This window comes from Capra hircus, chromosome 19 (assembly GCF_001704415.2).
Source record: "Capra hircus breed San Clemente chromosome 19, ASM170441v1, whole genome shotgun sequence".
NCBI lineage: Eukaryota > Metazoa > Chordata > Mammalia > Artiodactyla > Bovidae > Capra > Capra hircus.
The window spans coordinates 50,098,119-50,121,077 of NC_030826.1; the positions used below are offsets into that span (position 1 = coordinate 50,098,119).

General features: G+C 44.8%; 1 protein-coding gene across 2 annotated transcripts in view; it reads left to right on the forward strand.

Moving 5' to 3' along the window:
- The window catches only part of CCDC57 (coiled-coil domain containing 57), a 109,341-nt gene that overhangs the window by 56,660 nt on the left and 29,722 nt on the right, over positions 1-22,959 (forward strand). Inside the window, exons 16-17 of one of the 2 annotated variants that reach the window (XM_018065413.1) lie at positions 19,121-19,221; positions 22,438-22,557. In XM_018065413.1, the coding sequence (XP_017920902.1) occupies positions 19,121-19,221; positions 22,438-22,557 (221 nt within the window). Of the gene's footprint in view, positions 1-19,120; positions 19,222-22,437; positions 22,558-22,959 lie in introns of those variants that run through there. The other variant, XM_018065414.1, reaches the window with a different exon arrangement.

Consider the following 22,959-nt stretch of genomic DNA (forward strand, 5'->3'; position numbering starts at 1 on the left):
ACCTTGTTGTTGATGTGAAACTAAGCCACCCCTGTCTCCATGACAGCTCACAACCTTAGGAGCAAGGTCTCTGACTTGCATTTCCTATTGGAGGCAGAGTGCCCCAGTGCGCCTGTAAGGTGCTCAGAGCAACAGGGTATCCACAAAATGCTTCTCTCGGCTAACGAGAGCCCCGGCTTCCCTCCCGGCTCCTTCTCACCCCCGACCACTGCAGTGTCCAGAAAGCACTTCCCACTGAAGGGGAGGAGACGGGACAGAACATCCACCCTGGTTTCTCCCCAGCATTTACCTGCGTGAATGAGAATAGTTGTTTTGAATACATTAATATTTAGCCTTAATATGTTGACTCCTGAAATTACCAAGTGATTGGAAGTTGGACTCAGGAGCACAAAGGAGACTGTGGAACTGAGAGGAGAGGGTGTGGAAGACCCTGGAAAATCTAAGGAGGAGCAGACAAGTCACTTGTGTTTTCAGCAGACATCTTGCTGAGTGGCTGCTATGTGCCAGGTGCCCAAGACACAGAGGTCAACCAAACCATCCATGTGAAGTGATCCCCAGTTGTACTTGGAGACCGCTGTACACATCCACCTTTTGTGGGTAGGGGACCTGGGTGAGACTTCCCTCAGAGGCTCTGTCCTTCTAAGAACCCACCCCTGAAAGAAGGGTGAGCAACTCTCAGTGTATTTCTAGATGTCATCAGTGTGCAAGCAGCAACAGTGGGCATCTTTCACGGAGCTGGCTCCTTCCCTTGGGACCCGTTGGACAAAGCCCTCCTTCCGTTCAGTCCTCCTTCTGCTCCACAAGTTGAAGGGGAAGGTTTGGCTTTGCTTGTTCCCTAGGGACACTTCTGGGCCATCTTCTGCCAAGTTCACTAAAAACCCTGTTTTTACTTTTAAAGGCCATGCCATGTATGTGCTCCCCGCCCCACACGCCTGTCATTTCATGGCCTCCATTCACTTACGGCTCCATTTCTTAATTCCACTGCATTCCCTCCCACATCTGAACCTTGCTTCTCCTTGACCTTGGCCTCTGTGCCAAGCCCTGCCACTGCTCAGTTGCCCTTCCAGCCCCCGAGGCTTCCAGAGGGAGGCACAGCCATGCCTCCCTCCCCCTCCGACCTTTTATTCCAATGAACCTGTCTTTCCCCTCATGGTGACTTCCTAATCAGCTGGCCTCACAGCCACCAAGTATGTAAGTGAGTCATCCACCTACCTATCTATCCAGCATCCACTCACTGACACATTCACACGTCTCTCAACCCATCTACCCCGCATCCATCCATCCGCCCATCCATCCAACAAAGGAGCAGATCCTCCATTGCCAGGCCTGCCCTCCTGTGCCTCCCAGTGTCAGAGAAAACTACACATTCCTCGCGGCCAAGTTTGCAGCCTTCTCTGACAGAGACCTCAGCAGAAGAGCCTTCCATGCCTGCTGTTTTCATTAGTGGTAGACTTTTAGTAATATCTTCTGTTTTTCTTCTCTGGTGATCTGTCTGTATGGATTTTCTGCCTCTTCTTGGATCAATTCTGGACATGTGCATTTCGCTGGAAATCTCTCCAAAGTCCCTAGTCTTTCAAATACTACCATAGAGCAGCACATAGTGGCCTGTAACTGTTTTCCTCTGCGTCTCTGGTTATCCCTCTTTCATTTCCTAAGACTTCCGTATGTGCAGGGATGTGGGATTCTGCTCAAACTGCCCTTTCCCCCATTGGCTGTGCACACACTGGCTCAGTTCACCTTTGTATGATGAAGGCTTCCCTAAATGACGGTTAAAAAAAATGTCTAAAACCACCTAGAAGTGGGAAAGGCAAAAATCAACAGAGTTGATGTCGTCACATCCTAAAACATCTGTAAGAAAAAGACATCGTACACAAAGATAAAAGACAGTAGATGGGAGAAATATTTGCAACATACCTGACAGATAAAAAAGAATCAGTACCCAACATGGGCATTCACTGATGACAGGCAAAGTGCTGGACAGAACGTCCAGGAGAAATCCCCAGACGTGACAAGGCTATGGATGCCACTTGCCTCTGCAGGAGTCTGAAGAGGGCAAGTAAGTCAGCGCTGAGTTCACGCCCAGAATAAAAAGTCCCGTCGCAGGAGCTGTCATTGGTGAAGCGTCTCAGAGGGCAGTTTGCCTGCATCTCACTTTTTAAATCATCATACCCTTTGAATACGCAAATCTTCCCCTAGAGATCTTTTTAAAATATTTTCTCACAAATCTGAAGAAGATGCATATGCAAGGATGTTTGGCGGTGTTTTTTGTTACAGTAAGAAAGCAATTAGGAAGGTCTAGGGGTCCTTGTGTGGGACATTGGAATCAGACTGTGGATGCTGCTTTAACCCTCAAGGGCATGTGGGGTGGACTTCCCTGCTGGTCCCGTCCCCTTGCCAATACGGGGGCATGGATTCAATCCCTGGTCCGGGAAGACTTCACATGCCACGAGGCATCTAAGCCCCTGCCACACAACTCTTGAACCCGCACTCTGGAGCCCATGAACTGCAACTTCTGAGCCCACACACTGTAACTGCTGAAGCCTGTGCAACCTAGAGCCTGTGCCCTGCAACAAGAGAAACCACTGCAGTAAGCCTGCACGTTGCAACAAGAAAAAGTCCACTCACAGCTACAAAGACCCAGCACAGCCAAAAATAAGTAAGCACATTTTTAAAAAGAGAGCGTGTGGGCCGCTTGCATGCCCACGGGTCTCTCGCACCCCCATCGGGCACCATCTCTGCACGGCACTTCTCAAACGAGAGAGACAGCCCGTTTTCCCCCTTCAGCTCCAGTCCACTGTGGATAATTATTTTGTTAAGTACAATAAAATGTGACCCTTCCAAATGACTTCAAAACTCCTCACTTTGTGTTGTTTGCTCTTGGGCTTGGACACTTTGGACCAGGCTCAGCCTGCTGACTACATGATGTGTGTGCCAGCCCAGACAGGTCAGCCTATGAGAAGAGCGCCCACAGAACAGTGTGCTCTGAGCCCAGGTGAACATACACAGTGTGTGCACGCGTGCACACAGAGGGAGGCTGGCAGGAAGCACCTCCGTCCTAACACTTCAAGGAGGACAGTAGATGAGAGGCGAGGGGTGAGGGGTTTGCTCTATGAACTTGTGCATCATGGTGGCTTGTAAGAATGCCCAGCACAGGGCTTCCCTGGTGGTCCAACGGTTAAGAATCTGCCTTGCAAGGCAGGGGACACAGGTTTGATCCCAGTCTGGGAGGATCCCACATGCCCTGGAGCAACTAGGCCCGTGTGCCGCAACTTCTGAGCCCACATGCTCTAGAGCCCACGTTCCACAACAAGAGAAGCCACCGCAATGAGGAGACCGAGTGTAGCAACTAGAGAGTAGCCCCCAAACTCTCTGCAACTAGAAAAAGCCTGCATGAAGCAATGAAGACCCGGAGCAGCCAAATTAATTAATTTTAAAAAGAAAAAACTATTTTAAGAATGCCCAGCACACTCCATTGGTTCCCTTTTGAGAAGGCCACCGTCCCCCAATACCATGTGGCGGTAGGTTTCTGCTCTCCCACCTAGGGAGGCAGCAAAGGTTGTGACCAAGGCTAGTCTGTCTGCATGTTTTTTAACAAAGCTGATTTATCCAGGTCATCAATCGTGTGACTGTGGTCGTTAAGTGGTACAGAGTGACCAACCATGACAGAAGTATGCTGTCATCACTTGACAATATTGAAAATGCGAGACCATCCAGCCAGGGCAGAGCCACGCCCACTTGGGCTCCCTCTGGTTCCAGCACCACCAGGCAGGGTTAACCCCAGGGCTTGTCCTCACCTGTCCGCCTCTGGGCGGACTTCATCTCCCAGGGAGCTAGCGGAGCCGCCCCTTCACTGGTCCTGGTTTCATCCTGCTTCCCCCACGGCCTGGGATCAGGCTCCTGTCCCAGCCACATACCCCCTTCTCCAGTTCCAGGCCTTAAGATCTGCATTTACCGACAGGCAGGCTCATGTGGTTTAGATCTGTACTTTCAGACAAGCAGACTTGTGTGATTGGGCATGTGGCCCTGACTCAAAATTTCACTCTCCTATCTCATCTCTAAGTGAGTGGGTAGGTGGCAATGCTGGGGCGTCACCTGTCCTCAGGTGTCCCAGCCCCATTTGCACTCCCATGAGCCTAGCTGCAGGTGCTCACCCCTCACTTCTGAGACAGAGGCCATCACACCATCTGCTGGGGGTAAGGCCAAGACCATGACAGATGCCAGTACAGCCTGAGCCGGCCTGCAGAATGGAAAACCAGAAAAGGACAGGCCATGAGGCCAGACCAAGTGGACTGCAACTCGGCCCACCTCTCCCCTGCTTTGTTCTTCCTCCTGCTGCCAATTCTCCTTTTCCCCAAAACTGGAACAGCCTGTGATGCTTTCTTAATCCAGTACACAGCTGGGATTCTTTAGAGTGTTGGTTATCAGGATCCTAACATCTGACAATTTTGGAAGACTTTATTTTGGAGGGCAAGTAAGTTTAGATTCACAGCCAAACTGAGCAGAAGACAACAGACTTCCCATACACTCCCTGCCTTGCACACGCACACCTCCTGTTATCCACATTTACTTGGTGCGGTTTAGTTGCTGAGTCATGTCCAACTCTTTGCAACCCCATAGACTGTAGCCCGCCAGACTCCTCTCTCCTTGGGATTTCCCAGGCAGGACTACTGCAGTAGATTGCCACTTCCTCCTCCAGGGAATCTTCCCAACCCAGAGATGGAATCCAAGTCTGCTGCATTGCAGGCGGTCTCCTGCACTGCAAGCATGTTCTTTCCTGCTGAGCCCACATCCACTCTAGATGGTAGATTCATTGCAATCAGTGAAACTGCCTTGACAGAGCATTACCCAGAGTCCTGCAGTTTTACATCAAGGTTCACCTTCATGGTGTATGTTCTGTGGGTTTAAACCTTGTGCGCTCCACCTGGTCACCTTCTCTCTCTCCTGCCCTCTGACAACCACTCATCTTTCCCCTGTCTCTGTAGTTTAGGCTTTTCCAGCATGTCATAGAGTGGGGATCACACAATATGTATTCTCTAATACCTAACATTTCTTAAAGGCTCTTTTCCCGCCCCGCCCCCGCGCCCCCCCCCCCCCCCGATTTTGAAAAGGCTACTTGCTCACTACAAAAATTTAAATGAATGCTGAGAGATAGTTAATTTACACTGGAAAGCACAAATTGCCAACTGGAACCTGTCTGCATTTTGCTGCATGTGTGTTTTATTGTTCACGCTGACACATGCACCCTTATGTTAAAACTGAGTGATTCCTGCCTAGCTCTGCACACCCTCCCTCGGGGCCGTCACCGAGCTGGCCCCAGAGGAGACTCCAGGCACTGGACTGTTGCTGTCACATGTCTGTCCATTGGGCTCTGGCAGACATGCTCCAACCAGCCTCTCAGGAGAGTGTGAACTGTTCCTCATCTTCCCCTACCCCCACCCTGCCCCCAGGGAAAGTGCATTTGGGTGTTTTTTTACAGTAGTGAAGTGCCTATTTGACCACAGCTTCACAGAAGCTAAAAATTCATTAGAAATTGGTTTTTGCCAGTTTATTTAGGTAAAATTAGTTCATTGTTTTAATTCGTATTTCTTGACATTTCTGTGTGTGGATGTGGGTGTGTGTGTTGGCCATTTGTATCTCATTATGTAATTTTTCTGCTGAATTTCTTTTGTGCTCTCCCCTCACTTTCTTGCTGCTGAATCTTTGATTCATCTAGAAATGACTTGGTAAAATAGAAACAAGTTAGGGATCTAGCTTTATTTTATTTTTTCCTAGGTGGTTAGCTGGTTGACCCAGTACTGTTTATTGGGAACACATGCCTAAATAGGAAAATACCTCTTTACATTTAGTTTATTAATTATGATTCCACATGTGCATCTCCAGTCCTGTAAACGATATTAATTGAGAAGCAGTGATTTTCGGTCACATTTTATGAATTCTTGCTGTGTTAGCCCCTTGCTATCAGCACCCTGCCGCACTCTGCGTCTTCGAACCCCTGGAAGCCCTGGGTCATGCACAGCTTCACTCGTGTGATCTGAGGGCCTTGGAGGGAAAGGATCTGATATTCAGGGATCTGTTCTTTCCTTCAAGAAGGGCCTGTGGGCAGTAAACTTTGTCTTCATAAAATGATTTCATTTTGACCACTTCCTAGAACGATGGCATAGCTGGAAGGTGACTTCTGATTGGCATTTTCTTACAACTTTCTTATCAGACAGTACCCTGCTGTCTTGTGAGAAGCCAGCGTCAGTATGAGCCTCTTCCTCGTAGGTGGCCTGCCTTTCCTCTGTGGCTGCTTAAAGATTTTTCTTCCAACCCATTTGTGCTGTTCTATCATCCTGTGTCTACATGAGGGTTGTTCTGCTTTAATTTAACCTGCTCTGGAATCAGTATTTTTTTTTTTTTTTTAACATCTTAAGACCTACGTTTGGTTGGGTTTTTTGGGTTTTATTCCGTTCTTTAAATTTCTCAACTATTTGTCATTAAAAAAAAAAAATCTGTTTATTTATGGCTGTGCTGGGTCTTCGTTGTTGTGCAGGCTTTTCTCTAATTAAAGTACAGGGGCTTCTCATTGCGGTGGCTTCTCGTGTTGCGACGCACGGGCTCGCGGGCTTCATTCAGTAGTTGCAGCAGGTGGGCTCAGCAGTTGCGACTCCCAGGCTCTAGAGCACAGGCTCCGTGGTTGTGGCACTTAGGCTTAGTTGGGCTTCCCAGGTGACGCAGTGGTAAAGAATCTGTCTGCCAGTGCAGAAGATGCAGAAGACACGAGAGACACGGGTTCGATCCCTGGGTTGGGAAGATCCCCTGGAATAGGAAATGGCAGTCCCCTCCAGTATTCTTGCCATGGGAAATTCCATGGACAGAGGAGCCTGGCAGGCTGCACTCCAGTGGGTCCCAAAGAGTCAGACGCAACTGAGCAACTAAGGGCACACACACACAGACTTAGTTGTTCGCAGCATGTGGGTTCTTCCCAAATCAGGAAAGAGGATGTGTCTCCTACATTGGTAAGCAGATTCTTTATCACTGAGCCACCAGGGAAGCCCAGTCATTGTTTTTTTAAATTCCACGTCTTCCCATTTCTTTGTGATCTCTCCTAGAGCACATTAAATGTGTTTATTAACGTGTGTGTTTTAGAATTTCTTTGCTTCCTTCCAGGGGGTTTCCTCAAAGATGACTGCTTGGAGTCAATGGGTGGTTTTCTATGTCTTTATCAGAAGTTTCCATTTTATTTTTATTTGTTCCTTTCCTTGGGTTTATTTTATTGTTCTTTCCCTGACTTCTTAAGCATTTATTTTATCCTTTCTTGTTTAGTAATTGCATAGTTTTAAGATGTGAATTTCCTTTCTGAGTATCAATTTTGCCATGTCCCAGGGTTTTGCTTTTTTTAAAATCTGGCTGCACTGGGGCTTAGTTGTGGCACAAGGGATCTTCAGTTGCTGCATGAGGGATCTAACCTGGGCTCCCTGCATTGGGAACACAGAGTCTTAACCACTGAACAACCAGGGAAGTCCCACCCCAGAGGTTTTGAGGGATAATATTATCAGGATGACTAGTTGCTAGATATTCTACCACTACAGACTCAGGTTTTCTATTTCACTCAAGTTGATTAAGAGTATTCACCTAAAAAACAAAAGGCCAGTTATTTTCCCAGAAGAATGAGTTTATTTGGAAATAACAAAGAACTGCAGTTCGGGACATGCAATTATGGTGAACCACATGCAAATCCAGTAAAAAAAACAGAGAACTTGAGTTTTCTCTCAAGTGAAATAGGAGTAATACAAGAACCACTGTAGGGGATAATGAGGCCCTGAGCCCCAATAGCCTCTTCTGTTACAGACTTTATATGTTGAAGTGCTTATTTACTTGGGGAGGGCATTTGAGGGAATCTATTTGACTCTTGATGGGAGGATTTTGCCAATATCAATTGGACAGTTTGCCCATAAGGAGGGCGGTAGCTGATTCAATAGAGACAAACGATCAGTGTTTCAGAAGCAGCTCCAGTACTGTCAGAGACAGAGCAAATAAATGAAGTCAAAGGGTGGTTTAATTCACCTGATTGGTTATTTTGATGGCAACTGTCAAATTTTAGAACTGTTTCTCCCTTTTTGGGAGAAAGAAATTCCAGCATGATACTTTTCTAAGAAGCCCTGGCCTTATAAATTAATAGGGGTGGAGGAGCTAAGGAGAAAAGGGTGTGTACCTCTTAAATGGTCTAAGCAAAAGGGAAAAGGTTCAGAAACAGGACCCTGTTGAGGTTCATTAGAGACCTCACTATTTGGACCATTTTAGTATTTTTCTTTATAGTGGTGGGGGTGAGCACCGAGAGTGTGATCTGGGGTCTGTAAAGACAGAGATTCGTTCACAGTCTGGGGAGTGGTTTCTTCAAGCTGATTCAAGGAGAGGATTGAGAGAGCCCCAGTCATTCAGAGCCCCTCACAGGGAGTTAAGAGGATGTTTGAGGGTCTGGTTAGAGGGTTAAAGATGCCCAGAACACACTTTTAGCAATCTTTTTCCAGTGTCCTGGCTCTTTACAGTAATAGCAGAGACTAGAAGTGTTTTGTTAAGGCACCTTCATTTTCAGAAATTAAAGATTAAGAATTTAGTGGTCTTGACTCACCTAGGATTCGAGTCAGCTGATTTGCCAAGTTAACTAAATCTAGAGTGGACATAATCTCCCATTCCACCCTTGTCCTTCTAACTAAAAGAGAATGATCCTGGTTCATCCCATTGGTGAGGCGATAAGGGCTGTCCAAGTGATTTCAACATCTGAAGGAAGACCAGCATTTTCTTTAAGACAATTTGGAGTCAATTAAATAGTCACGAACAGGTTCATCAGATTTTTGTGTGCAAACTTGAATTTAGTTCCCATCAACAGGCTTGGGAAAGGCAATTGTAACTGCTGTGGGGGTTTTCACCAAACATTCTGACGTCTTAACAGAAGCTGTGGTGGTTTAGTCATTAAGTCATGTCTGATTCGTGTGACCCCATAGACTGTAGCCCTCCAGGTTCCTTTGTCCATGGGATTTCCCAGGCAAGAATATTGGAGGGGGTTGCCATTTCCTTTTTCAGGGGATCTTCCCAAACCAGGGATCGAACCTGTGTCTTCTGCACTGCAGGCAGATTCTTTTACTAGAAGCTAGGAGTTTGTTTTTCTAAAGGCCTACCCAGGGTGATCCCTTCAGTCTAATTTTATTCAGTGTTTGGCTTGCCGCTCAAAAAGCTTGTGAACTAACTGATATAAATCTGAGAAACCAGACTGGTAGGTTTGAATAACTATGCTAAATTCTCCGGCAAATCTACCAAGGTCCTCAGTTACTTTTGGAAACTTTTAACTGTGTGTGGCAATTCAGCCTTTGTCAAGGGAACATAAGTAATGGGTCTTACTTACTTACATACGTAATGGGTCTATTTGGACCCTCAGAAGATTTCTCTGTATTTTTTTAGTTAATTATTTTATTTATTTATTTGTGCCAGATCTAAGCTGCAGCACTCAAAGGTCTTTGATTTTCATTGTAGTATGTGAGACTTCAGTTGTGTTATTCAGACTCTTAGTTGCTGCATGCAAATTCTTAGTTGCAGAGTGTGGAATCTAGTTCCCTGACCAGGCGTTGTGCCTGGGCCCCCTGCATTGGGAATGTGAGGTCTTACCACTGGACCACCTGGGAAGCCCCAGAAGTTTTCCCTTTAAAGGGCAGTTTCTGATAGAGGGTGGCAGAGACTGAAACAAAGAAGCAAGGGGAGAGGGAGTCGGGGGATGCATGAGCTGATACCAGGGACAAAGAAGTGGTGGGGATGAGCCTGAGGCTTCAGAGCCATTTTGTCTTTGTTTGCCTTGGATGGTATAATTATTGTATTTGCAGAGAGACAACTTTAAATTCCTGATAATGTTTGGAAGCCTCAAAATAGCAATCAACAGAGGCACCCAATTTAATTTTGATAATTTCAGAGTCATGGCTGTCTAGTAGTTTTAAGAAAGGGAAGCTTGGGGAGTCTGAAAATTCTCCATAATGGCCAGTGATGTTCTAAATTACTTTGGGTTAAAATTTGTCCATTTCTTTAGAAACATGCATGAGAAGGGACTGTGGTTTTTAAACATAAAATCAGACAGGGTCTTTAAATGTGAGGTACCCTCAAGACAGTTTAGATAACTGGGATCCCGTTTTCTGGAGGTTTCTTTTTTTTCTCTCTCTCTAAAGCAAAGGGAGCAATTCTTAAACAGCCTGCAGGCCAAATAGCAGCACAGTTCCAGTTGGGACAGCGTGATCCCAAAAGAATCAGGCCAAAGGCCGAATGGCACAGTTCCAAATAGGAACAGCCCAATTCCAAAAGGAATTGGACCGAAGGCCAGCACAGTTCCAGTTGGGACAGCCTGATTTCAAGTAAGGCTGAAGTGCCAAATGAGTGCTCACAGACAAAGCAAAGCCTTAACAAAAAGGATAAAGCCTTTAAACATATCCCAGATAAAGCTTTTGAGAGTTCTAAATGCACTAAGAGTGGAGCTCCAATCCAGGAGAAAACCTTCCCCTTAAACTCCAGGGGTGACTAGAAAAATAGTAAGCCCTGTAGACTTAGTGAGTACACACCCTTTTGCTCACCAGCCCCAGGGTTGTCAGGAGTCTGCTGTGGATCTCGGTGGGACCGCCAGTGTTAACCTAAAACTTATTTTTTGTCAGCAAAATGAGTTTATTCAGGAGCAACAAAGAATTCCAGTTTGGGACATACAACTGTGGTGAACCACATGCAAGTCAGTGAGTTCAGTCTCAGCCGTGTCCAACTCTTTGTGACCCCGGGGACTGCAGCACACCAGGCCTCCCTGTCCATCACCAACTCCCAGAGCTTCCTCAAACTCATGTCCATCAAGTCGGTGATACCATCCAACCATCTCATCCTCTGTCGCCCCCTTCTCCTCTTGCCTTCAGTTTTTCCCAGCGTCAGGGTCTTTTCCAGTTAGTCAGTTCTTTGCATCAGGTGGCCAAAGTATTGGAGCTTCAGCTACAGCATCAGTCCTTCCAATGAATATTCAGGACTGATTTTCTTTAGGATGGATTGGTTGGATCTCCTTGCTGTCCAAGGGACTCTCAAGAGTCTTCTCCAACACCACAGTTCAAAAGCATCAATTCTTTGGTGCTCAACTTTCTTTATAGTCCAACTCTCACATCTATACATGACTACTGGAAAAGCCCTAGCTTTGACTAGACGGACCTATGTTGGCAAAGTAATGTCTCTGCTTTTTAATATGCCATCTAGGTTGGTCATAGCTTTTCTTCCAAGAAGTAAGTGTCTTTAAATTTCATGGCTGTAATCACCATCTGCAGTGATTCTGGGGCCCAAGAAAATAATGTCTGTCCCTGTTCCCATTGTTTCCCTATCTATTTGCCATGAAGTGATGGGACTGAATTCCATGATCTTTTGTTTTTTGAATGCTGAGTTTTAAACCAGCTTTTTCACTCTCTTCTTTCACTTTCATCAAGAGATTCTTTAGTTTCTCTTCACTTTCTGCTATAAGGATGGTGTCATCTGCATATCTGAGGTTATTGGTATTTCTCCCTGCAATCGTGATTCCAGCTGTGCTTCATCCAGTTTGGCATTTCACATGATATACTCTGCATAGAGGTTAAATAAGCAAGGTGACAATATACAGCCTTGACGTACTCCTTTCCCAATTTGGAACCAGTCTGTTGCTACATATCCAGTTCTAACTGTTTGTTGCTTCCTGACCTGCATAGTCCTGTAAAGCAAATAGTCCAAGTCTGGTTCTAACTGTTGCTTCTTGACATGCAAGTCAGATAAAGCAAAAGAGAGAAAACCTTTTTACTGAGGAGTAGGGGACATTGTGGGGAGCTGTTACAGAGTCCTTTGGAGGAAACTGGGAGTTCAAAGTGTAGTGATTTTTCATTGGCTGAACTGTAATGATCTCTCATTGTCTGGGCTGCTGCCAGGCAAAGAGAGTATCTTCCTTCTGCTTGTGGCAGTAAGGCAATGTCACTTCCGTCTGGAGATCCATAGTCTCTTCTGTTAGGATCTGTATTTACATGAGTGAGGTCAAGAATAAGGGCTCCGCTTCTGGCCTCCTGACTCCTGTCTTAGTGAGTTCAGTTCAGTTCAGTCGCTCAGTCGTGTCCGACTCTTTGCGACCCCATGAGTTGCAGCATGCCAGGCCTCCCTGTCCATCACCAATTCCCGGAGTTCACTCAGACTCACGTCCATCGAGTCAGTGATGCCATCCAGCCATCTCATCCTCTGTCGTCCCCTTCTCCTCCTGCCCCCAATCCCTCCCAGCGTCAGAGTCTTTTCCAGTGAGTCAACTCTTTGCATGAGGTGGCCAAAGTACTGGAGTTTCAGCTTTAGCATCATTTCTTCCAAAGAATACCCAGGGCTGATCTCCTTTAGAATGGACTGGTTGGATCTCCTTGCAGGCCAAGGGACTCTCAAGAGTCTTCAACACCACAGTTCAAAAGCATCAATTCTTCAACGCTCAGCTTTCTTTACAGTCCAACTCTCACATCCATACATGACTACTGGAAAAATCATAGCCTTGACTAGACAAAGTAATGTCTCTGCTTTTGAATATGCTATCTAGGTTGGTCATAACTTTCCTTCCAAGGAGTAAGTGTCTTTTAATTTTGTGGCTACAATCACCATCTGCAATGATTTTGGAGCCCCAAAAAATAAAGTCTAATACTGTTTCCACTGTTGAGTTACCCTTGGTTAATTTTCACAAGAGAGAGTTTCAAAATTGAAGAAAGAATTGAAGTCTACTTTTGATTGTGTTCTATTAAGCAGCCTTTTTTTGGGAAAAAAAAATACAGTTTTATTAGATGCTGAATAAGACCTGGATAAACAGAGGTATAGTATTTCCACTGATAGGATATCCATACTCTAGTATGTCTACTAGAGTTCACTTTTTTGAGGACATCCAGTTCTCAAATAGATGAAAATTCTGCCACATTTTTTCGTGGAGCTAGACAAACTGGATTTTAGGTTCATGTGGATGAACAAATGAGCAGAACACCAAAGGTGATCCTGCTGGTCTTGGAGGGTCTCTGGGGAAGTGGGAGGCTGCTGTGGCTCTCTGTGGGGACAAGGACACTGGTGGCGGAGGTACTCACCAGGGTGAGCTCTCCTGGAGGCCAGCCACCACCCCAGCACCAAGACCCAGCCCCACCCAACAGCCTGTAGGCTCCAGTGCTGGGACGCCTCAGCTTAAAGACAATGATTAACACTCTTTCTAAACTTTTGTATACTCATCAACCTGAAATGCCAAGCACTATGATTTTTGCATTAAAATCTTGCACTGTTCTTGTATTTCTGTCCATTTCTCCTTCCCTTCCTTACCACTGTGTTGTATCAGTTTTCACGCCATGTTACTTAGAGCAGAAGTGCCTATGCCAGTTATAGTTCATCAAGGTTCATATTATTCCGTGTCCTTTCTGATATCTGATAACATTTTAATAATATTTCTTTAACAGGTGTTAAAAGATAATCTTCAGGGAGAAGTAAGATATGACTGTCAAACAGATATGAAAGCCAGCACATGTTTTAGAATTTTTCCCCTGTTCATTGAACAGCGAGGAAACCAGTCAAATGTTATAACCAATTCAAGGAAAAATCAAAGGAGCAAATGTATATGGAGTAAAGGAATTGAATTGCAAATAGAGGCAGAACCAGTCTCTCTAAAGGGAGGAGGGGGAGCCCATGAAAAAGCCAAGGGACAAGGCATAGTCTGCATGTCCAGTGGCTTCCAGAGTTGTAAAGTAACTCAGGCACCGTGAGAGGCAAGACCCTGATAGCTCCTCAGGATGTGCAGTAGGCAATGCAGTTTCCATAGTTTTTTGTTGTTTTTTTTTTTTCCCCTTTAGTTTCTCAGCTTTTGATAAAATTCATCTGAAAGATTATTCTTGATCACGAAACAAGGCTGGTCTCATTTGGCCTGATTGTTTCTGTATGTGCAGTCAGAGTGTTAATCCATCATGTTGGCCCTCTTGAGTTTGCTTTGCTGGAAGTTCCCATCAGGATTTCAGGTTGGACTTTTGAAAGCGTCTTATTTGTTGTCCTGAGTCCAGGAAGCCAAGAACCCACCGTGTTTCACCAGAGATTATTTCAAGCAAATTCCTTTTTTCTTGAGGTTTCCAGAATATCCTGAGGCTCCTGGACCTGCCAGGAGATGAGCTTCCTTATCCCCCTATAAGGCTGGCACCTGGCAGTTTTCCAGGGAGGGCCTTGTGAGCCTCGATCCCTGAGCTGCAGATCCTTACACATGCTGGGTTCTGGTGATTGAATGAGTATCATTCTTCCCTGTGGCCACCCAGGCAAGGCCTTGGCTGCACAATCCATGTTGCCAGTCAAATCCAGGTAGAAACAAGATTTCCTTTGAACCTACGCAAACAATTATATTGCCAGGAAAGGAAGAATACTCAACAAGAGTTAACAAGTTCTGAGAACTTAGACTTAAGAGACCAAGATACCACTTAGAAATGTTTCATTTCAGTTTAGAAAACCAGAGGCCACTAAATTTGTATGGACTACAGATAGCTTAAGGGTTTCCCAGGTGGCTCAGTGGTAAAGAATCCACCTGCCAGTTCAGGAGATACAGGATACACGAGTTCAATCCCTGGGTCAAGAAGATCCCCTGGAAAAGGAAATGGCAACCCACTCCAATATTCTTGTCTGGGAAATCCCATGGACAAAGGAGTCTGGCGGGCTACAGTCCATGGGGTTGCAAAGAGTCAGACAGGACTTAGCGACTAAAACCACCACAGACAGCTTAGGGGGAAAGAGAAAGGGTTCCTTGTGTATCTAGAAAGAGCATTAAAGTCACATGAACAGTGTTCCCAGGAGCAGCTGCATTGTCCCTCGTCGGTCCCTTCAGTCCTAGGTGAGTAATCCTTATTCCACTCCGTCTTAGTTCTGAAATCTCAACAATCCATCTGCTTCTTTACTAGAGTTCTGGAAATCCTGAGTCAGGCCACTGGCTGGCCTCACGGTGGTCTAAGCAATGCCCATGACACAGTGTTTTCCCACTGTGCTGGCCTGACTCTCTTTTTTCTTCATTTTTTTCTTTTCATTAAAGTAAAACAAACTCTTTGTAGCTGTTCACTGAAGAGAAAATGCACAATCTAAAAGTGCAGAATTCAGTTTTATTCAAGAATATTCCTGAGGACTACAGTCTACTGTTGCTGAAGCTGAAGCTTCAATACTTCGGGCACCTGGTACAAACAGCCAGCTCATTGGAAAAGACCCTAATGCTGGGAAATATTGAAAGCAGGAAGAGAGGAGGATGATAGAGGATGAGATGGTTGAACAGCATCACTGATGCAATGGACATGAACTTGAGCAAACTCCAGGAGATGGTGAGAGATAGGGAAGCCTGATGTGCTACAGTCCATTGGAAAGAGTCGGACACGACTTGGCAGCTGAACCACAACAACAGTCCAGGAAGGCAGCCTATCTGATGGCTCTGAGAGACTGTTCCAGAGAGGTCAAGGAGAACAGGATATGAAGGAGTTTTTGCTAAAACAATATATATGTAGCCAAACATCGAAGGATTACTATTAATCACAAAAAAACCAGACATCTCAAGGATTTTAGTGCCTTTTTATATATGGGAAGATGCAAGAATCTGGGCCCGTTGAAACCGTTCCTCTGACATGCATCTGAACTATCTAGGGCCAATATTCCTGTTTTTGTCCATTCTGAATCCCATTAGGGTGCACAGTTGGGACAGCTGCAGCGGCTGATTGCTTGGTGGCAGGCAATATTCTCTGTTGATTGAAATGGCAGACCACATTTTTTTTTGTCCACATGGATGACAAAGACATAATATGGCCATGGTTAACTTATACTACTGATAATTTTCAGAAAAGTGAAAGATCTAATGGGAGTTCATAACAATAAAAGTGCCGCTGAGAAGTTATATTTGGTTGTTTCTGTGCCGTGCAAAACAAAGCCACGCCCCGAAAAAAGTTTTAGATAAAGTTAATCTAAGATGTTTATGCCTGTTTTTAATGAAGACTGTGAACACTTTATCTGATTTCTAAAAATCAATGAACATAATTTTTATAGAGAGAAAATTCCTGAGATATAACACAAAATAATCCTGAAACATAATGTACCATGAATATACCAAGAATATCAAGCAGAGAGTCAGGAGTTGTGGGGCAGGTCCTGACCATCTGCATATTAACTATGAGATGTGAAGGCACAGCTGCAAACTCCTGGCCTCCAAAACGCTGGATTCAAGTTAAAGAAGTAAGGTTGTGACCAAGTAAATATTTAAAACAGTGACTGAGTCTGCCAACTTTTAAGCTCTATGCCCCTATTCCCTCATGGCACTGGGCAGACACTTTAGGACTCTGATGAAGAAAAACCTGACAGGCACCCAGGACCCTGACAGATCTCTAGAAAGTTCCTCAAACACATGATATGAACAGCATTTTACCAACAAATATAAAATGGGATTGGCTGAACATTTCTTTGGACTCAGCAATTCTTCTCATGAAACTCGTGGATAATAATACTTCAAATAAACCTAATTATTTCTAACACTTCTATTATAAGAACAAATCTGTGATTTTTCCAAGGCACAAAGATAATTTTAGGTGAGAAGAGTATCCTGGAACTTTTATCTCATTTTTACCCCTAGGATTCAGTTTGAAAAGGAAAATTATCAAAGGCTATCAGGAGATTTGAACACTAAAATAGGATCATGGATGCCTGGAAAACAACAGTATTTGTCTACTCAGGTGAAAGTGACAATAAGCATTTAAAATAAACAGAAGTTAATATCATTGTAAAGAACTTTAGCTCTCCCATAAGCGAGGTAGCTTTGTTTATTTGTTTTTAATAATGAAGCTTAATAACGTCAACATAAAGTAACGAAAACTATTCTGGTCTTCTAGTACTCTTGCCTGGAAAATCCCATGGATGGAGGAGCCTGGTAGGCTGCAGTCCATGGGGTCGCTGAGAGTTGGACACGACTCAATGACTTCACTTTCACTTTTCACTTTCATGCATTGGAGAAGGAAATGGCAACCCACTCCAGTGTTCTTGCCTGAAGAATCCGAGGGACGGCGGAGCCTGATGGGCTGCCGTCTATGGGGTCGCACAGAGTCAGACACGACTGAAGCGACTTAGCAGCAGCAGCAGCAGACATTTTATGTAAATGGAAGCATGCATCATGTGACCTTTTATGTCTGGCTTCTTTCACTGAACATAATGTTTTTGAGGTTTGATCACATTGTAGTGTGTATTGGTGCTTCATTCCTTTTTATGGCTGAATAATATTCCCTGTGTAGACAGACTACACTCTGTTTATCCGTTCATTAGTAATAGACATTTGGGGTGTTTGTTTGTTTTTTTTTTCTGTCTTTTGGTTACTGTGAATAATACTGCTATGAAAATTCTTGTACAAGTTTTTGTTTAGACTTGTTCTCAGTTCTTTAGATACATACCCAAAAATGGAACTGCTGCAGTGACATGGTAATTCGATGTTTAACTCATTGAGAAGCCACCAAACTGTTTTTGACTGTAGCTGCATCTTGCTTTCCCACCAGTAATATATAAGGTTCTGATTTTCCACATCCTCAACAACACTTACTTCCTGTCTTTTTGTTTTTGTGTTTTTTTTGGCTGTACCTGTAGCCTATGGAACTTCCCTGACCAGGGATTGATCCCATGCCCTCTGCAATGGAAGCACAGATTCTTAACCACTGGACCACCAGAGAAGGTCCTCTGTCTTTTTTATTTTAGCCATCATAGTAAGTGCAAAGTAGTATCTCATTGTGATTTTGATTTTGCGTGTCTTTAATGACTAATGATGTTGAGCATCTTTTCATTGGCTTGTTACCCATTTCTGTAACTTCAGAATTGATAGCCTTTAAACTTAGGTATTATAAACTAAGGAAAGTATATTCATTTCCAAATATTGTTCTTCATACGTCTTTCTATCACCTGGAAAATACATACATTACTTTAGGCCTTATCTCAGAAGGACCATGGTGGCAAAACTAATTTCATAACTACTCAGATGTTAATAACACGCAAAATGCCCATCGTCGTTATCTTTAAATGAATGGGGAAATAAGCTTTTGAAAAATTTCTCTGCTTCAGTTTCCAACATTGTAAATAGCAATAGTTATTAACCAAAAACAGTAAAACAACCAGTAATTTTACCCGCCAAAAGACTTTATTTAGGAGCATCAAAGAATTTCAATTTGGGACATGCAGCTACAATGAACCACTTGCAAGTATGTTGAGGCAAAGGAGAGGAACCTCTTTTATAGAGAAGGGGAAGTTGGGAGGAGCTGTTAAAAACAGAGTCCATTGGAACAAATTGGAACTTCAAAGCACAGTGGCTTTTATTGGCTGGGCCATTGCCAGGTAGGGATAAAATCTTCCTCCAGCTGCCAGCAGTGTTACTTTCTTCCAGAGATGCAAGGTGGTCTCTTCTGTGAGAGCTCCCCTTCTGGCCTCCCAACTCCATTTTAGTGAGGATCCCATGATTAATTTTCTCATAAATCACACACACACACCCCAAAAAAAAAAAAAAAAGAAAGTCAGGGTCCTCAATAACCTTGTATTTATCCAAATTAATTCATTATTCTGAAAAACTTATTTCAATGATAATTTCTCTCGTGTAGTATGTCAGCTTAAAGATAAATTTCTAAGGTTTTCAGGTAACATGACCCAAACTGAGTTAACAAATGAATGTTCATTTGATGCCTAGGTCATATCTGATTAAGGCAGACTGCTGAAGCATTGATTACAAGAATAATCCTCGAGCATACACATGTAGACTTTTGCTTCTTATTTTTCCATGCTACAGAGAGGGTATGTCTTTGGGTCTGTTAATGGATGTGCTCATGTCTGCCACTCTGAGAAGCTGTGTCAGGCTATGTGCCTTTGTGGAATATTTCTGTGTGTTCTGGAGTCTGCTGAAATGCTGGCGTGTGTTGCACAGTTCACATGTGTCCATTCACCACCCCCACCCAAATTCTCTTAAAAGAGAAGTAACTTTGGTTTTAAAGATGCACATGCTGTTCTTCTTGAGTATTTGTTTTCAGCATGGGAGGAACCCAAGTGATAGGCACACAACGGATAAACTCCCTTTCCCTCATTTCGTTTATAGGGAAGCCGCCTCATCACCCTTTCCGCACCCCTGAGGCGCAGGGCTCAGGTGAGGCTCCTGATGTATGCTTGGGACAGTGGCAACCCTGCCTCACAACTCAGGTAATAGTCCTTTATCTAAGAAATTTTTTTTAATAAACTTTTTACTGATTGCTCAAATACTGCATTTTAATAACAGAAACTTCAGAATACAGTGAACACAATTTTAAAAGCTTCCAGTTTTCAGCACGTCAGCATAGTTAGCAGTAACTTATCAGTGTATTCAGTTCAGTTCAGTCACTCAGTCGTGTCCGACTCTTTGCGACCCCATGGACTGCAGCATGCCAGGCCTCCCTGTCCATCACCAATTCCCAGAGTTTACTCAAACTCATGTCCGTCGAGTTGATGGTGCCATCCAACCATCTCATCCTCTGTCCCCTTCTCCTCCCGCCTTCAGTCTTCTCTGGACAGATTGATGGACAGAGTCTTTTCAAATGAGTCAGTTCTTCACATCAGGGAGCCAAAGTATTGGAGTTTCAGCTTCAGCATCAGTCCTTCCAATGAATATTCAGGGCTGATTTCCTTTAGGATGGACTGATTGGATCTTGCAGTCCAAGGGACTCTCAAGAGTCTTCTCCAACACCACAGTTCAAAAACATCAATTCTTTGGCGCTCAGCTTTCTTTATAGTCCAGCTCTCACATCCATACATGACTACTGGAAAAGCCCTAGCTTTGACTATACAGACCTTTGTTGGCAAAGTAATGTCTCTGCTTTTTAATATGCTATCTAGGTTGTTCATAAATTTTCTTCCAAGGAGCAAACATGTTTTAATTTCATAGCTGCAGTCACCATCTGCAGTGATTTGGAGCCCCCAAAAATGAAGTCTGTCACTGTTTCCACTGTTTCCCCATCTATTTGCCATGAAGTGATGGGACCAGATGCCATGATCTTAGTTTTTCAAAGTTATGAAGTATATCGTATATGTATTTTATTATATAGCTTTACCTACCTAGGTATTGTTTTCTAAATCTTTACCAATATAAGAGGTTTAAAATGCATCTTCTAAACATTTCTTATATCCTGAGAGTGTTCAAATTTTTAATCTGTTCATCATCCATTTGTATTTCTTCTCTTGTGGATTATTTATTCATGTTTTATGCTGATTTTCTACTTGGGTGTTTGTACTTTTCTTTATATATACTAATCCTTATCTGTTGGATGACTTGTACACTGTGTAGTTTGTCTTTTCAGTTTATTTAAAATAAATAGTCAAGTAACAGATAGATGGCCTGTTACACCATGAGATGACATGTCAAGCTCCATCCTGGGTAAGAGGCGCAGGTGGGTGAGGGTGGGATGAGGGGCTGGTAAGGAGGAGTGAGGCTGGGATGGTGGCTGGATCATAATGGGTGGGAGTTGGGAGGGCGCCGTGCGAGTCAGGATTTCCTAAAGAGTTTGAGGCCTGGGCAGCAGCTGGGGAGTGGAGATTTGATGGATGGACTTAAATATGAGATGATCCTTTGCCATTCCCACGCCTACATTCAGTCTGAGCTCGCACATCTAGATGTGGAGTTTGAGAAAGAAGTCTTCAGCAAAGTGCAGGGGTTCTGAGTCACTAGCACAAGGTCATCCAGGAATGGGTCGGGGGGACAGAGAAGCCTAGGGAGGCAGTGTGCCAGACCAGGAGACACTGGCCTGAGAAGCAGAAGGGCTGGCTCTGAGAGGGGCCCAGGAAGCCAGTGTTTCCCACCAGCAGACTCCTCCACTGACAAAAAGCCTGTGGAGGATGTATTTGGGAAGAAGGAAAGAGCATAGAAAGAAGAAATGCAGGATCACTGAGGCCTAGGCACCCTGGGCTGGGCCTCACCTGGGCGGGTCTGCTGGAACCCGATAGGCTTTGTTCCAGACTCCTCTCATGTGCGTGCACACAGACACTCAGAGTCCTTCCCTCTTCGCCAGTCATGGAAAGTGGTATTAAAGCATCGAAGTAGCTGCCTGTCTGAGCTGCTTGTACCTTTCAAGTCATCTGCATTAATCTAATTTAAATTAATTTAATTAATTTAAGTCTCTAAATGTGTGTTATTAGAAGAAGTCTCTCCCAAATCATCAAATAAATGTGCCTGCTACCCTCTGTGGTGAAACACATACTCTTATCTAGACCTCCATTTCTTTCTAGTAAAGTAGTTTATTAAACTTTATCAATCTCTTTCAAACTACAAAGCTATTCATTACATCCAGTTAAATAACTCATCTTAAAATTCGAGAAAGGAAAACTCTTTGAGATCCTCTTATTTTTGGTTCCTCTTTACTTCCACTAGTAAATGGTGCTGTGTAGGAAGAAACAGGAAGAACATACAGAAAAGAATGCCTATAGTTCAAGAAGAAAAAGACAGATAACCAGTAGAAAAATAAGCAAAGGATAACAATCAGAAGGGGCTTCCCAGGCAGCTCAGTGGTAAAGAATCCACCTGCAAATGCAGGAGACACAGGAGACACTGGTTCGATCCCTGGGTCGGAAAGATCCCCTGAAGGAGGAAATGGCAACCCGCTCCAGTATTCTTGCCTGGAGAATCCCATGGACAGAGGAGCCTGGCAGGCTGCAGTCCATAGGGTTGGGTCACAAAGAGTCGGACACGACTAAGCAACTGAGCACGCACACACGCAACGTTCAGAAGCCATTAAAGAAGAAACTCGTTGAGTCAGTCAACAAACATGAGAAAGTTGCTCACTATCACTGCCAGCCAGACACTGAAAGTTAAAACCGAAAGATATGCGTGCATCACTCAGCTCACAATCCAAACGTAAGCTTGAGCAGGAGAAGCGGCCCCCGCAGGTGGCCCTCTGCACCAGGCCCTCTGCACAGTCCGGGGCTTCGGTTCTCCTCAGCTCCCCCTCCCAACTGCTTTTCCCCAGGCCTCCCCTCAGAGGGCAGATGTGAGTGTTCAGGCTGCAGGGGGCCAAGGTGGCCTCAGCTGTGCATTGAAGATGTGCCACAAAGGAGAGCTGCAGGGCCCCTCACCCTGTGCCCGGCGGGGCACCACAGGAAGGTTATGTGACTGTCAGGTACTTGGAAAGGGACTTGGGTCACCATCTCGAGGCCTGTTAAGTTCGTACTGGCTGGTGGAAGCACAAGCACGTTCTCCACTTTTGGCTCTGTGGGCTCATCACAGAGCCGACTCCCTAATATCAGAAATGTGGGGAAGGTGTTTCTTCCTAATCCTGAGGGAAAACCCAGTAACACACCCCATGAAAGCCCCACAAACACTGAGAACTCAGTAACACGCCCCATCAAATCCCCACAAACACTGAGTTTCTTGTACTTAAATTTCCACAACAGGACCCTAGGAAAGCCAAGAAAGAATGTTTCTCCGAATGCTCAGGAAAGAGCCAAGCCCGCCTGGCACAGACAGTCTGCAGAAAGGATGCTCGGCCAGGCTGCACGGCAGGTCCAGGACTGGTATGCAGGACCCACCAGGGCCAGCTCTTCATGCGGCCCACATCCCTGCTCGGGAAGCACCCAGAACTGGAGCACTTAGCGTTGCAGAGAGGGGCCATGGCCTGAGTGTCTTCACCTCAGGGCCTTGGCCCTGATTTCCAGGCCCATCTCCCTCACGATCCTGTTTCTTTGGCGGGGAGGTTGGCCGCACTACATGGCTCGTGGGGTCTTAGTTCCCTGACCAGAGATTGAACCCAGGCCCTTGGCAGTGAAAGTCAGGAGACCTAACCACTGGACTGCCAAGGAATTCCCCATGTTCCATGTTTGAATGTCCAGAGCTTCTGGGGCCAGGTTCACTGTCTTATCACCCCGGGAGGGCAGGGAGAGAGGGTGGCTTTCAAGGATAATTCTCTTTACTCTCTT